This window comes from Numida meleagris, chromosome 5 (genome assembly GCF_002078875.1).
Source record: "Numida meleagris isolate 19003 breed g44 Domestic line chromosome 5, NumMel1.0, whole genome shotgun sequence".
Taxonomy (NCBI): domain Eukaryota; kingdom Metazoa; phylum Chordata; class Aves; order Galliformes; family Numididae; genus Numida; species Numida meleagris.
Genome location: NC_034413.1, coordinates 40142793 through 40156755, shown reverse-complemented (window position 1 = coordinate 40156755; position 13963 = coordinate 40142793). Strand labels below are relative to the sequence as shown.

The window sequence follows — 13963 nt, the reverse complement described above, 5'->3', positions numbered from 1 at the left end:
ATCAATCTTTAATTACATTAATGCTGAGCTCGTTGTAGCCCCTCTTTTTGCTTACCTGCAGTAACAAAGAAGAACAGCAAAAAATCCAATTATAATGATAACAGTACCTCCCAGTATGGCGGTAAGGAACACTGTGTGATAGGCTGTTATGTCCTTGGAAACTGCACTAATTATCGATTCTAGATTTTCAAAAAACAAAAGCAGACAAGAATTAGATTTTATGATCAAGTAATTTTGCTTGATATGCAGAGCTGTAGCTAATACAACACACTGAACTTTTCCCATAATTTTGTGTTCCTATGGTACTATCTTCATCTATCCCTTTTCACTTTGCTACTTCAGCAGACTAGAAAATGTTCAGTGTTTACAGTGTAACAGATTTTTTTAAAGGTTCATCATCTTAAATACTAAAGCAATACCATGACAATCTGCAAAATCCAAGTATGCAACAGATGTTCATATAAAAGGATCTACTGAGGCCATACACCAAAGCCTAACCTCTTTGGATTTCTTCCTGTTATACACAATCCTCAGCTGTAAGGGACAGGGTACTGCTGATTTTAAATCTCCATAGTTAAGTTTCCTTATAAGGTTCTTCCAAAAGATGGCAATAATACAAATGTATAACTTCTAACACTGCTGGTGGGAAGTCCAGGCTGTATTGGAAGTTCTAGGAAACAGTCAGATGCAGAAAGGCATGCATCATCAAAAATAAAACAAGCAAAAGTTATCCAATTGTTGAGATTTCATGTCATTTTCCCTTTCTTTTGTTATACAAAACAATCAAACTGACAGCCTGATGACAAATTTTTACTTGAGTTATTCACTACTTTCTTCTACAGCTGTTCCAGTACCTCTTGTTCCAGGCAGTGGAGCTGCTATCCAGTAGCCTAAGTGCTGAGCAGTGTATGTCCATACTAACTGATCATTCGCTTCTTTTACCATTCCTAGGCCACGGCTTACCCAAGCACCTGAAAAAGACAAGATATTGCAAATGCCATGCAGCATTCCTCTGTATCTAAAACACTATCAATTAAATGATTATCAAAAATACAAGAAAAATTAAACTTCTGTCCTATACACTATGTATTATACAGTTATAGCTAAATGTGCAAGTTTTCTCTTGACAATTACAGTACAAATATTCTTGTGTGGACATTGACTTTAAAATAAGGTAACATCATTAGTTGCTTGAATTATTTTCATATCATTCTTAATAAAAAATAAATAGATATGTCAACAAATGATTTGGAAAGGTCTTCTGTTAGGCCACACCATCTGGTAGGCAATGCAAAGGACAAGTTTCACAGTATGCCAGCTTCTACAGCTAATAAAGCATCCAGTAGAAGAGATGGAATTAAATAGTGTATTATTTGAGTACATCTATGTGTACCATCTGGGAAATTCTGAAAATTGAAAGCTCTCTCATATAAGCAACCTCACATTTTTCAAACTGCAAATACCAAGAAAGAAAAATGTTAACACACACAAAAAAACAAACCTAAGAACCAAATTACATAAAAAGTGTGATTTATTTAAAGCCCATCACTTAAACTGATCTCCAGGATCCTTCTCACAGAAAAGCAAAGAAGTATTATCAGAGAGGAGGTGGAGATGAGAGCTGACCCATGCCACGTGTCTGCAGCCCTCCTTCACCTCTCCAAATCATTTGGCACTAAAATTTGCTGTCTTCTTTTGGTACTTCTGATGGCTGGCAGAGAGGGACCAGCAACAGCAGCAGCCTAGAACTCTGAAAGACGTGGTTTCTCAGTTACCTGGAGAACCTCTTGTCCAGACTCAGGAGTAACAACAGTTCTAAGCATCTTCCATCCCTAATTCCCACATGGAGGCAACAACAGAATCTCAAATTCTATTTCTTGTCAGCTCTAAGGGCAGACGTCCCTATGCTGCAAAATTGCAGTTTTTGCAAGTATAGAGGGTGAGCTACTTACAGGCTTTGAAAAAATAATAACACAAAACACCACATTTAAAAGATTTTAGTCTTCAAAATTTCTATTTTGAATTAAGATATCTATAAGAAGCAGTATAATCTCTATTGACTACTTAAGTTTTACCTTGCCTACAATATACTCCATAGAAAAAATGTACATGTTAAGAAAAAAAAATTATTTGTGAGTGCACATTCTGAGTGCAATCTGATCTAGCTGCGGTGGGAGATGCAGGGGAGTTGGACTAGATGGCCCTCAGAGGTCCCTTCCAATTCTATTTTGGATTTTATGATTCTATGATTCTGCTGTCAGTTGTAACAAAGAAAACTGCTTAGCAACAGCGAGGCCACATTCAACATATATGAACAGTGTATTTACATCAGCTAAAATATAATAACAAAAACTTAACTACATGAAGTGTCAGTATTGGTATACTTTGAGTTAGCCCAGGGACCACTTCACAAGTAGACATGTGAAAGCAGTTTCTACGTTTTTATTTCTGGTGCACGTGGACCAATCTACACAACACAGACTTGTTCACTTAACTCTATCAGCACTGACATGGAAGCACTAATTATATATGACAAACTACCTAAGGACTTGAGAATACAAAAGTATACCTCAAAATCTTGCTGGGGCCATCCTGCACATAAGACCTTTCACAACACAGGCTATTATTCAGTGTGGTGATAGCTCCCTGTTCAGCTCCTGTGGGGGGCCTGCTGCTACCTACGGGTAGCTCTGATGCTGGATGCTCTTGAATGTGTGCTAGAGCTGAGCTATTCAGCTGACCTCAGTCACCACCACTCTGATTAAGTACTTTGCTATTCCTCAGTTACCTTAGAAATAAGTCACAATTTGTACAGGTCAGAGTAAAAGTAAAATAAATAAAGGTATGTAAGAACAAACATCCAGAACAATGAAGATAGTTACAAATATCTACTCTGAAGGACAGCTGAAGAAGTAGAATAAAAAAATATAAGTTAAAGTTACACTTGAAAGATCTCTCTATTTCCCAATCCTCTTTGTTCTTCCATCACCAAGCTCCAGGCTCCATCTCAGCACTGCACTTCAATGAGTGATCATCACAATTTACCTTTACAGAACTTCTAGCAGTGAACAACCCCAAAGGCAAAAAATCAACTACTCCTTTGTTGCTGCAGTTGTTAGGTTAGTATATCATGTTCTTGTTCTACCCTCAAGACCAACACACCTCATTAGGCACATTGGGTAGGCTCCTCAACACCCACATACACACCTTACGCTGGTCTCTTTCTAATTTGCCCTTATGCTGAGCTGCTCTACTTCTGTCAGTTCTTTGTTTTTATAGTACTGCTGACCTAGTTTTGTTCGTTTATGAAGTCAGAACAGCTCAGCATAGGTACAGATGAGGACAGGAGATGACAAAGATGGTTAAATTAAATCCCATTACACTATTTTGCCATCACAGATTACAACTCTTATTTTGATGAAGAATGCTACCTTTTACCACTTTCCTTTCTGAAAGTCTCTTAGGTGTATAGACAGATTTAAACCTGATGTCAGAAATTTTTCTATACGCCAATTTTTAATTAGCACACTCTTAGTTCAAATCAATTACGTTCATTGGTTGTTCTTAGTATGATTAATTTCTCTCTCAAATGTGTGAACAACAAGTCTTTAGGGTTAGCATCCTCTCCTCTACTTTCAACTATAACAGTTATTTGCTTTAGTAAGGAGTAAGACTCACATCTTCATTCACTTACATATTTTAAGATGAACTGTGATGGAAAGTGTAAGGAACAAGGTAAGACACTAATGTACACACACCTAACATGGGACATTTAAGTGGTTAAGCATACGTAGCTTATCTGACTAAAATTAGATGCGAAGTGATGACAAAAAGTTTAGCACATCTAATCACCAGCCTCTTGCGCATACTTAAAGAACTATGGTATTCCCTTGGATAACTTTTACTTAGCCTTCACTTCACTTTCACAATTGTTTTTATTGACTTAAGTAACATCTATTCCAGTTTTAATATCAAAGGATCTTTAGAGCTATACTTTAGAAAACAAATGACTTAAATTCTCAAGTCTGATTTGCTTTCCTTTAGAAAAGCATTCACAGAATTGTTACGTTTTAAAACGCAACACCATACAATATATGTTACCTGAATTGTTTTTATTTTCATGGGGGGCTAATAAGTTAAATTAATTTTGTGTTGGATAGGAATGCTGATGAGTTTTACCAGCCTTTCTGGACTAACAAATGCAAGGAAATGGCCTTGAACGATACAGGCCAGTCAATCAACAAGCCAACACAGAATTCCTAACCAAATTGATGATTATTTAACAACAATTTATTAGTGCTACCAATATTCAATGATGAAATGGCATACACTCAGAACTGTATACCTGTGTTAAAAAGTTGAACAACAAATTAGCCTACTTACCAGTTTTCATATCAAATGTCCATGCAGGTATAGCATCTCCTGATTTTACAGTACTTATAGGAAGAGGAAGTGTAATCTGAATAGGACCATTTACTTTCAGTTCTTTCCCAGCCGAAAGAACATTTGCACATATTGCAGCAAGAGGAGTCAATTCAATGCTTTTGAAACCTGAATTAGAGAAATACCTTGTCTGTAATTCTCCATTCACAGTATACTTCTCAAAAAATTATTCAGAATTAATAATGTATCCTTGTAAACAAAGTCAAGCCCTCATCAAGCTACACAGTTATACATCACTAACTTGGTCAAATAAAATGAACATTTCTAGACTTGTAAATCTTGTGTTCTAAGCACAAAACTGTCACTTGTATACCAGATCTGTAAAAGGAAACACACTTCTGGCACACAGATTCATCACTGAGTGTAGAATCAATGACTAGGCAAAAGATGGCTTGGAGATGGAGAAGCCCTTCTTTACCACATAATTTGATTCCAAAATAGTTAGTCAGTAGTTTGTTTTTTTTTTTAAATCATGCAACATACACAACTTTGAAACCAACTGAAGACACACTGCAAACATACAACTGCTACAATTCCCCTTTTCGTCAAACCCTCTTAATAAACTTTCCTGTACCAACTAATTTCCTAATTTGGCAGTTACAATTCACTGAATAGTTAAGCTTGAAGCATGTCAAAGCACTCAAAGGAAACTGCATATACAAAAATTTACAATGCAGCCTGTCATTTATTTCCTTTGTTTTCCTTCAAGCTAACTTCCAAATACTTCAGAGTCCACAATATGACAGGCTATTGGAAAAAACCTGAAACAGAATTAGTAAGTACTGGAATAACATTAAATCTGCACAGGCTGTTAGAAGCTGGCTGTGACAAAACTCCTGGTGCATCAGATATCAATTAGCTTCCACTCACCCTAAAAGGAAGCTTATTCCTATAGGAATATATGAATAATTTAAGACACATGCCAGACAGATTGAAAGAAAAACCAAAGGGGAAAAACACTGCTTACTCTCTTATGCTTTAAATTTAACAAGGTGCAATATAGATGAGAACATTTATAAAATATATCAGTCAACATATCCATTATATGTGATAATTAAAATTCAATGAAAATTAAGGAACAGTTTGTTGAAATAAATCAACTAGTAGCCACCACATGCACTGCAATCAAATTAGGAGCCACAAGGCTTCAAGCCCCCCGGGAATTGAAAGAAAAGAACAAAAGAGACAGAACTGCATGATCTGCCAGGGAAAACTATAATTAAAAAAGAAATCTCTGATATAATAACAAAACCTAAAATAACTATGCCAATATGTAGTCGGATCTAATGACTGGTAAAATCACTTACTGTTACCCCTGTGAAACAGAGTAACAGAAAACATTACTACAACTGTGCTCTATGTACATACAGACTACTTGGTCTCAAATGGGCTTACACAGATTAACAGTGAGCCAGATTATACTTTGCACAAAATCCTTATGCTAGGCGTAAAGCTCTGATCAAGCAACACAATTCCAGTGAAAATGAAGAAAAGCCCTCTGTTGAAATTAACTGCTGCAATCCCACTGACTGCTTTAGGTTCCCACAATTCACACATTGGCCCGAACTGCATTTTAAGATGTTTAGTTGACTAGCTCTCCAGACCCATGAAATCCCAAATATCTTCAAATGAAAGTCATTTAAAAGGTTACTTACCGTGCATTAGAATCCTACAACTGTGCTTCAGCACTATGTTGAACTATTTATACACATCTATAAAGCAGACTGAAGGACAAATTCACTGTAACGAGTTCTGACTCACTACAGTGAACAAACATGGAGCAAATCAAAGAGCAACATTACTTATCAGCTGTGTTCATAGCTTTTCACCATAGGAAGAACAGTAAACTGATTTAATGCAATGGAAGCAGGTTCAGGCTCTTAATTTAAGCATGTATTTTCTGAAACTGTGTGTGCTCAAAAACGTTACATTTTAAAAATCTCTATTTAAAAATGTAAATAATATATCCACTATACCTGATTTATTTAGAAGAATTCCTGTTGTATAAAGAAAACTGTCCACTTTCAAGAATTGCTCTGGCACTGTCAGATAAGCTGTAACATTTGTAATACGGTGATCTGTTGGAAGTTTTATTAAAGATTTTTGAAACTGAATGCTTGGTTGAGATTTGGCATCTGTGAAAGAGTAATATTTTGTCTTAGCAATGGTAAAAAAAAAATACATTTTTTTCATTATTGCTCAGAAATCCACTCAGCACAACAGTCTTTTTTCAACTACTTTCTCCAAGGCTTGTATATTTTAGTCTAGCATCTGTCACAAACGGTTAAACAATTAACCAAAATTCTAGCCTTGGTATACATAATATCTATCTCTTCTTGTGAAAAATAGTGCTAAGGTAGCCCCTGCTTAAGTGGCTTCCACTTCCATACAAGATCAGTAAATGCTGATAGATGAACTTTTACAGAGAACATGAACTTGATAATTCTTTTTTCAATATATCAAAATGTTTAGCCTGTGGTACGTATACATTGAACTTACCAGACAGTTTTCCAGTGATTAGAACAGTATCTTCAAACAACCATATATTCGCTTGACTTTGTGGGAATAATGAGAGTGTCACGGACGAGTATACTGTGGAAAGTGATAATATCTGTTACACTATCAAACTGAAAAAAAAAACAACAACCATCTAGTAACTTCTCTGATTCTGAAAGAGTAGGGCAGTTAAAAAATGAGTATATGAAGACTAGATAAGTAAATGACTCCTGTTGTCCAGAGGAGGGATTATGTTGGTTAGACAGAATGATATATGCTGTATGTTTGCTATTGTTGTATGTTTTCTAGAGTATAGAAGTGGCTAGAGTTCTTAGAAGCATCCTCTAACTGATTTGTTTTTTAAATCATAACTTTTTTCTTGCCTCTTTAAGAAAAGGAAAACTTGGGAGGAAATACTGCTGAAAAGAAGGTATAACAAAATGCTACACGTTATACAACACTCAAAGCACTAGCACACCAAGAATCACTAGAGAAAATACGATTTTTATCAAAAAACAAAATACATAAAAAGCTCTTTGCGAAGTTTAGGTGAATAATCTCCGAGTACACTCACAGTGTTGCAATATAACCTACTTAGAGCTAACAAGGGCTCTTTTCACTTTTACAGTAATAAGAATTTTTGACAGATCTAACAGGTTATTCACCCTTGCATCTGCACTGACAGGCACCACCTCCCTCAACTGACTGCAGTTGTTTTCACTTGACAGTAACTACACTGACTACTGACACAAAGTACATTAATTACCCATAGATACAGTTTAATAATAGGACTGTAAGAGGCTTACATACTTGGCATTCTCCCAGTCTTCCAAGGCAAAGGTGTTAACATGTAGCCATCTTTGTAAGATACAATAGTCAAGCTTAATCCTAATTTATAGGGAACTTTTATTAATACTGCTCCGTTGTCTCCAGTGAGAGTAGAATTTGTCTTCGTGTAGTTAACAAACACTTCCACAACTGCTTGTCCCAGGTACTGATGACTGATGATGTCATTTACTTGAACCTTTAGCATAAACACCGATCCTATTCGGAGGAGAAAAAAGGAGATCATAATACTAGGAGATAATAATGCCACTAAGGACTATAACTTAAACATTTAACTAAGTCATACAGTTCATGCCTTATGTATTTATGCAGGTACTGCAAGTACTCTAAGATATCATACTGACAGTTGTGGTCTTGTTAGCCAAGCGTAACTCTCAATTTGGCTTTCACTTTTAGAGAAGCACCTTAACATTTTTTTAGAAACAGAAATTAAAATCTACAAACTGTGGGCTAACATTTTTTCTTACATGTATAAACATCTTAAACAGAAACCAAATGCATTTAGATGCTACATCTGTTTAATATCTCTCACTGGATTTACCCTTCTGGTCTAGTTTTTACTTTTTTGTATTGCACTTTCTAAATAGCATTTGTCTATTGCTAATTACTCAGTCCAACATTCCTTTAGGATACCTGGTGTCTTTCAGAGATGATAATTATAATAACTGAGCAACATACTGAAAACATTAAGTCCACCTGAATCACATTTAGTTTAATCTCCCACCTTGACTGTAACTAAGCTACCAGGGAATCTTTCCACAGAGAGCAGGTGCATGGAAGTGAATCAGAAGAAAGAAATTCATTTTACTTCCAGGATGAAATGAAGTTCTCAGCATAAATTCGAGTACCTATGGACCACTATTAAAACAGGTTGTGCCACCAAATGACATCAATTTCTCAATATTTTGATTACAGAATTACTGCTATTCAACACCACTGCACTCCTACTACACAAGTACTTTCAAATACATTAATTATGAATACGCGTTTCTGTTTAGGTCATTTATCAAGCTAAGTTTACTTGAAATTTCTCAGCACAAAAATAGACTCAATTTCGTTATGTTATCTCCCCTATAATCAAGATTAACACTGCACCACAAGATTACTACCACTGACCTTGATTTAAATCAAAAGGCCTTGGGAAGCCAAGTGCTATCTATCCAACAAAAGAGTATGCACAGAAAACATGCAAGTGAGGCCTCTTTGAAATAAGTACTGGCTTATGTCTATTGCATACATGGAGCATACCATATATTCATGCACGGAAGCTACACTTTATTGCTCAGTTTACTGTTACTTGTCACATGTAGCAAAAAACCTAAGAGCTTTGCCAGTTTGATCCTCTAGGACATTACAGAGTAACCCACATCGTCCTCTGCAAATTAGTACCTACTTAAAAGAAAGATAAAATGGTACAAAAACTTATTTACCAAATTAAAAAACAATAATCTTAGAATGCCACTGACATTTCTTATTCACAGCTTTTCTCAATTAAAATTGCTTTTTAATTTGTTGTTGATAAAGGATTTTTAAATCCTCTAATAATTAGATACATTTGTGTCAAGTAGCCAAGTTATGATGGCTCAACAGATTCTTCAAGCATTGGTCCAGTTACGCACATCCTAGCATCATTTCAGGGGTTCCTGAAACTTGGAAAATGGGCAGTTTGCCCTCGGCAATAACTGTTGAAACAGCCACTAAATAGAGAAAAGAGGCTGCATCCAACATTCTGATCCTGTTGCCAGAAACCTTTTGTTAAATATTATTTAAAAAAAGAAAGAAAGAAAGAAAGAAAGAAAGAAAATAAATTCACTAGCATAGAACTGAAGCTTGTGCCAGTAGGAATGAATGTGTTTGCCTAGAATAAAATGGTGTATTAGCAGCTGGAATCAAGCCTTTCAAAAAAGGATCCTACCATTAACAGCTCAATGTAGTCAAAAAAATTGAAACCTAGAAAGTTCAAACTCTTGACATCTTCTAATCATATTAATGTTTTTATATGTATGTTCCCATTTCCTACTAATAAATCAAAATAAATAAAAATACAGGGAATCACTACATTCCTCCTCCAGCAATTAGTACCTTCAAAGATAGTATCATGCACAAACGTCTTCCTCTCATTCCCGTCAGGTACAGCCATGCTAAAACCCACTTCTCTAGAAGATTTTGATTGAAACAACAGACTGCAGAATCCCTCAGGAAAAACAACAGCTTTCCTGCTCCCCCAGACACATTTCACTGTTGCACTGGTGGAGCTGGCTGTACCAGAGTATCCTGCAGCAGGGCAGCAACAACAGCCAAGCTCAAAGGAAAACAATGATTTGGTCCTCAGAGCTCACACTGTGCGTGCATCGCTGCAATGCCCCTGACTGATCCATTCCTTTCCAAACCTGACATCCACCCCTGGACCAACTGAGTTATTAACAACATTATTTTAACATTCATGATACCTCAGCTTTGAGGATTTTTTCCTCTCTCAAAGATCTTAACACACAAGTCCTCAAGAACACTCAAGTCTCATATATGATGGAGACTGCAGTGGGATTTTTTTTTTTTTTTTAACATCACAATAGTACATACTGAACAAAGTATTATGGACAAGGAAAGGAAGCTCTGGTTAACTATTTCACAAAACTGAAGTTCATACATTTAAGAACTTCCAGAACTCATGCAGTTTTCTGGTCACTACCACTTGCCAAACACAAGTGGGTCAGCTGTCTCTCTGTATTAAATAGATTTGACAGAACTCCCACAGTTAGAAAAAAGAACTCAGTCTGCACTAATTTGATTTGCACTGCCTCTGAGGAATAGAGATTTGTCTCCTGGCAAGCCCACTGAAAATTCCAGCTATAAGACATTTAAACATTTGCTGATAAATGTTCATACAAACGTAGGAGTTAATTAGAAAAAGGGAAACAATGCCTTCTACCACACTGAGTGTGCTTCAAAAATGTCAGAGTCGATAAATGACACTTCACCTTGAGCAACAACACTTAGTGCCTGGGATTTGGCTTCACATCACTATCCTAATTCAGAAATCATATCACAGTGTTAAGCCAAAGAAATATGCTGGACCCAGCTCTCAATTCCAAGCATAACAGTCTAAAGAAAAATCTGTCTTAATAATAACCTGATGTAATCTGTTAATCCTGTACCTGCAGATAAACGCGTTACCTGGTTGCTGTATTTATCCATAGGGCTTGGCTGTCCCACCGCAGGCCCAGCTCCAATGCCCAAAGTCAAGGAGCAATGGAGATCAAATCCTCCTGCATCCTGGGACAGTGAACTGCCTGGGAATCACCTCTACACATTGTGAGCCTCAGCCCAATTCCCTTTCCCTATTTATCACCAATTTCCTACAGTGAGAAAGGTTCCAAGTCTCCTGCGTGGCTGTTACCCTTCTCAAGTACACAGACAACTATCCAATTAAGCAATTACCTTAAGGAGTGGAGGGAACAGGAATTACTGTTAAATTATTTATTAGTTCCTTTCTAAAGGATAGACTTTTCTCATCCTTGCCCAGAGAATGTTTAAACTAATGCCAGAAAAGTCCTAGAAAGACGTGCACTTAAACATGTTTTACGGAAACTGCCTGCACTCCCTTGCTCTCAGCTAACTAGAGATAAAACACGTGCTGTGCAATTTGCTTGGCCTTAACTTATTCTTATTTAACTGTTATTTTTCCTCTCTCATATTCATATACCATCATATTTTTTGGCTTAAGACAATTAAGGATACGAAAGGTGCACTGATCTGTGAAGATGCAATCCCATGTTCTAAGAATATCAGCATTTGCTATCCATTGCAACACTTCATGTGTAGCATAACTGAAAAAAAGTCAATGAAATGCAACCTACACATACCTGGCTTTAGTAAAAAGGTTACGTGGAAACCTTTTGTTCTGCATTACGGTGCGACGTGCTGAGAGTGCAGATGTTACTGCCCCACACAGTGCATTACAGTGGGCTTACTGGTAGGCCCTGACCTCTGCTAACTATTTCATGGTAATATTCTGCTGGTTAGCATCAGATACCAGTATAAGCTCTGTTTGACCCATTTTCACTTATGCTTCATAGCTATCAAGTAACTTACAAGTCTGATTAATAACCCCTACATCCTAACATAGTCTTCATTTGCTATCAGCGCTTTCCTGCTCCCACACAGCCTTCTGTAGACTCAGTATACAGATGGGTATGTACACATATAAAGTCATTCCTACACAAGCAGTTCTACATATTCCCATTCGGTAACAGAATATCTCAATCAGTAATTATGGGAGTCTTTACAAAAGATGTATACGTGATAGTTACATACTACTCCTCTGACATAAAATAATAGCACAAAATAAACACAGAAAACTGCTTTTCTTTATTTTCGTACATTCAGACACTAACAACGAACAGACACAGCATAATAAATACAATCATTCTCTCTGACCGAAAAGGACAAACAGTTGACAGCTAGCTGACCGGGTTTCATTCTTGGCCTGGAAGAAATGCTGGAGCACGTCTCTGCAGCACCACTCCGAGCATCACAGCCTCCAGGCAGGGAACAACCAGGTGGGAAAAGAAGTGCATGCATAAGGACAGATCCGGGTTACAGCCTCAGATAAGAGCTGCTCATGTTTAATTTGATCTTAAAGCAAAACAGCAGCATGGAAACTCTAACTTTAAAGTAAGCGTGGACTGCTCCTTGAAACACCATTTGGAAAAAGAACCTATTGGCATTTCAGTTTTATTTATCAGTGGTGCTGCTCAGTGGCATTCAACTATAAATAGAGACATACAGAGAACTGCTTTTAGGCAATGTAAGGACTCTATTAAAAATAAAGTACAAAGTAAGTCAGAGCCCAGAGCTAACCAACATCTGCTCCACCTGAACACAAACAGCTAATTCCATGAAGGCAGTACCTTAACATTTATACAGTACAGTTCCATAGTTTAGCACTACCTTAAGAAAATATTTTAATGCAAAATTGATCATGAAGATGTACAATGAAAAGTGCAAAAATGCATGCAGTGGAGCAGAACACATTACCGACTTCCAAGGACAAAGCAGCAGAGCAGGGTCTGGAAAAGTAGGACACTGCAGTATTCACATTGCCCTATTTCTGGTCAACCAATTCACACAGAAGCCATCAACAAAATCCCAATTATGAAGGAGCTAAGGCCAGATCCTGAGGGGAACAGCAGCGCCTTTCACAGAGAAAGGCTTTCACATTCATTTTTATGGCAGATGTAGTTTAACCCATTGTTATGGTTTTGTGATTTTTTTGTTGTCGGTATTCCACATCATTACATCATGTAAGGTACGGGCAGTTAAAGGGTTAATTCCCCGGTTACTGTAAACTGCCTTTTTTGGTGTGGCCCTCTGAGGGGGAGGGGAGGAGGTGCACTCCCCAGGGGTCTTTGCAGGAGAGGGGGTGGTGAAGCCACGTGGGAGACGCGGGGTCTGTTCTTGCCAGCCTGGCGGAGAAAGCACATGGTCTTCCTGCATTTTACTGTGTAAGATTTTCAGCCTGTAAACCCTCTATCATAATTCTACTAGCCTCATTTTGATATATTTAGTAAAATTAGTTGTTCCTCCTCAGATCGGTGCCGCTGTTTTTTTGTGTTAGATCCGTCTACGGGTCCCCCTCTTCCCAGGTTGCGGCTCCGCGGCTTCTCTGCCGCTTTAGCCGCCGGACCGCCCGGGGGCTGGTTCTTATCGCCGGCGATTTTTTTTTCTTTCCTTCCTCTTTTCTCATTTTTTTTTCTTTTTGGGCCTGTCCCCCCTTGTCACGGACGCAGACCCTTAGACAATACCGTGACAAATATTGGTAGAGAATGCGGGCAATAGATCTGCTTTCAATTTTTGGAATGATGCATAAAGGATTAACGGTAATCATGTTCCTCGGAACATACTGGTTTCTGGTTAAGGCTATCATGTTCTGTGTTGGAGTTGTGTGTACATATAACTACATAATGGCGCTGATGGAGATACCGGCCTGGTGCTTGTACCTCCCAGAGGGAGTGGCTAATTTTACAAACAGCACCGTGGTGAGGCTGGCTTCCAGGTTCTCCCCTCAGTTCCTTATGCACCCTTGGAATTTCAATCTAGCAATCATGATACTAATTGCTTTGAATGTTTTCCTCCTAATAATAATTTACATTATGTGGAGGAAACTCTCCTCAAAACC

The 13963-nt window shown here is 37.5% G+C and overlaps 1 protein-coding gene across 1 annotated transcript in view; it reads right to left on the bottom strand.

Annotated features, from left to right (window-relative positions):
* Positions 1 to 13963, bottom strand: part of FAM171B (family with sequence similarity 171 member B) — a 41108-nt gene that overhangs the window by 8656 nt on the left and 18489 nt on the right. Inside the window, exons 2-7 of the mRNA XM_021400351.1 lie at positions 7750 to 7983; positions 6943 to 7035; positions 6420 to 6578; positions 4384 to 4551; positions 855 to 971; positions 56 to 179 (exon numbers count right to left, since the gene is read on the bottom strand). Coding sequence (XP_021256026.1) covers positions 56 to 179; positions 855 to 971; positions 4384 to 4551; positions 6420 to 6578; positions 6943 to 7035; positions 7750 to 7983 — 895 coding nt within the window. The remainder of the gene's footprint in view (positions 1 to 55; positions 180 to 854; positions 972 to 4383; positions 4552 to 6419; positions 6579 to 6942; positions 7036 to 7749; positions 7984 to 13963) is intronic.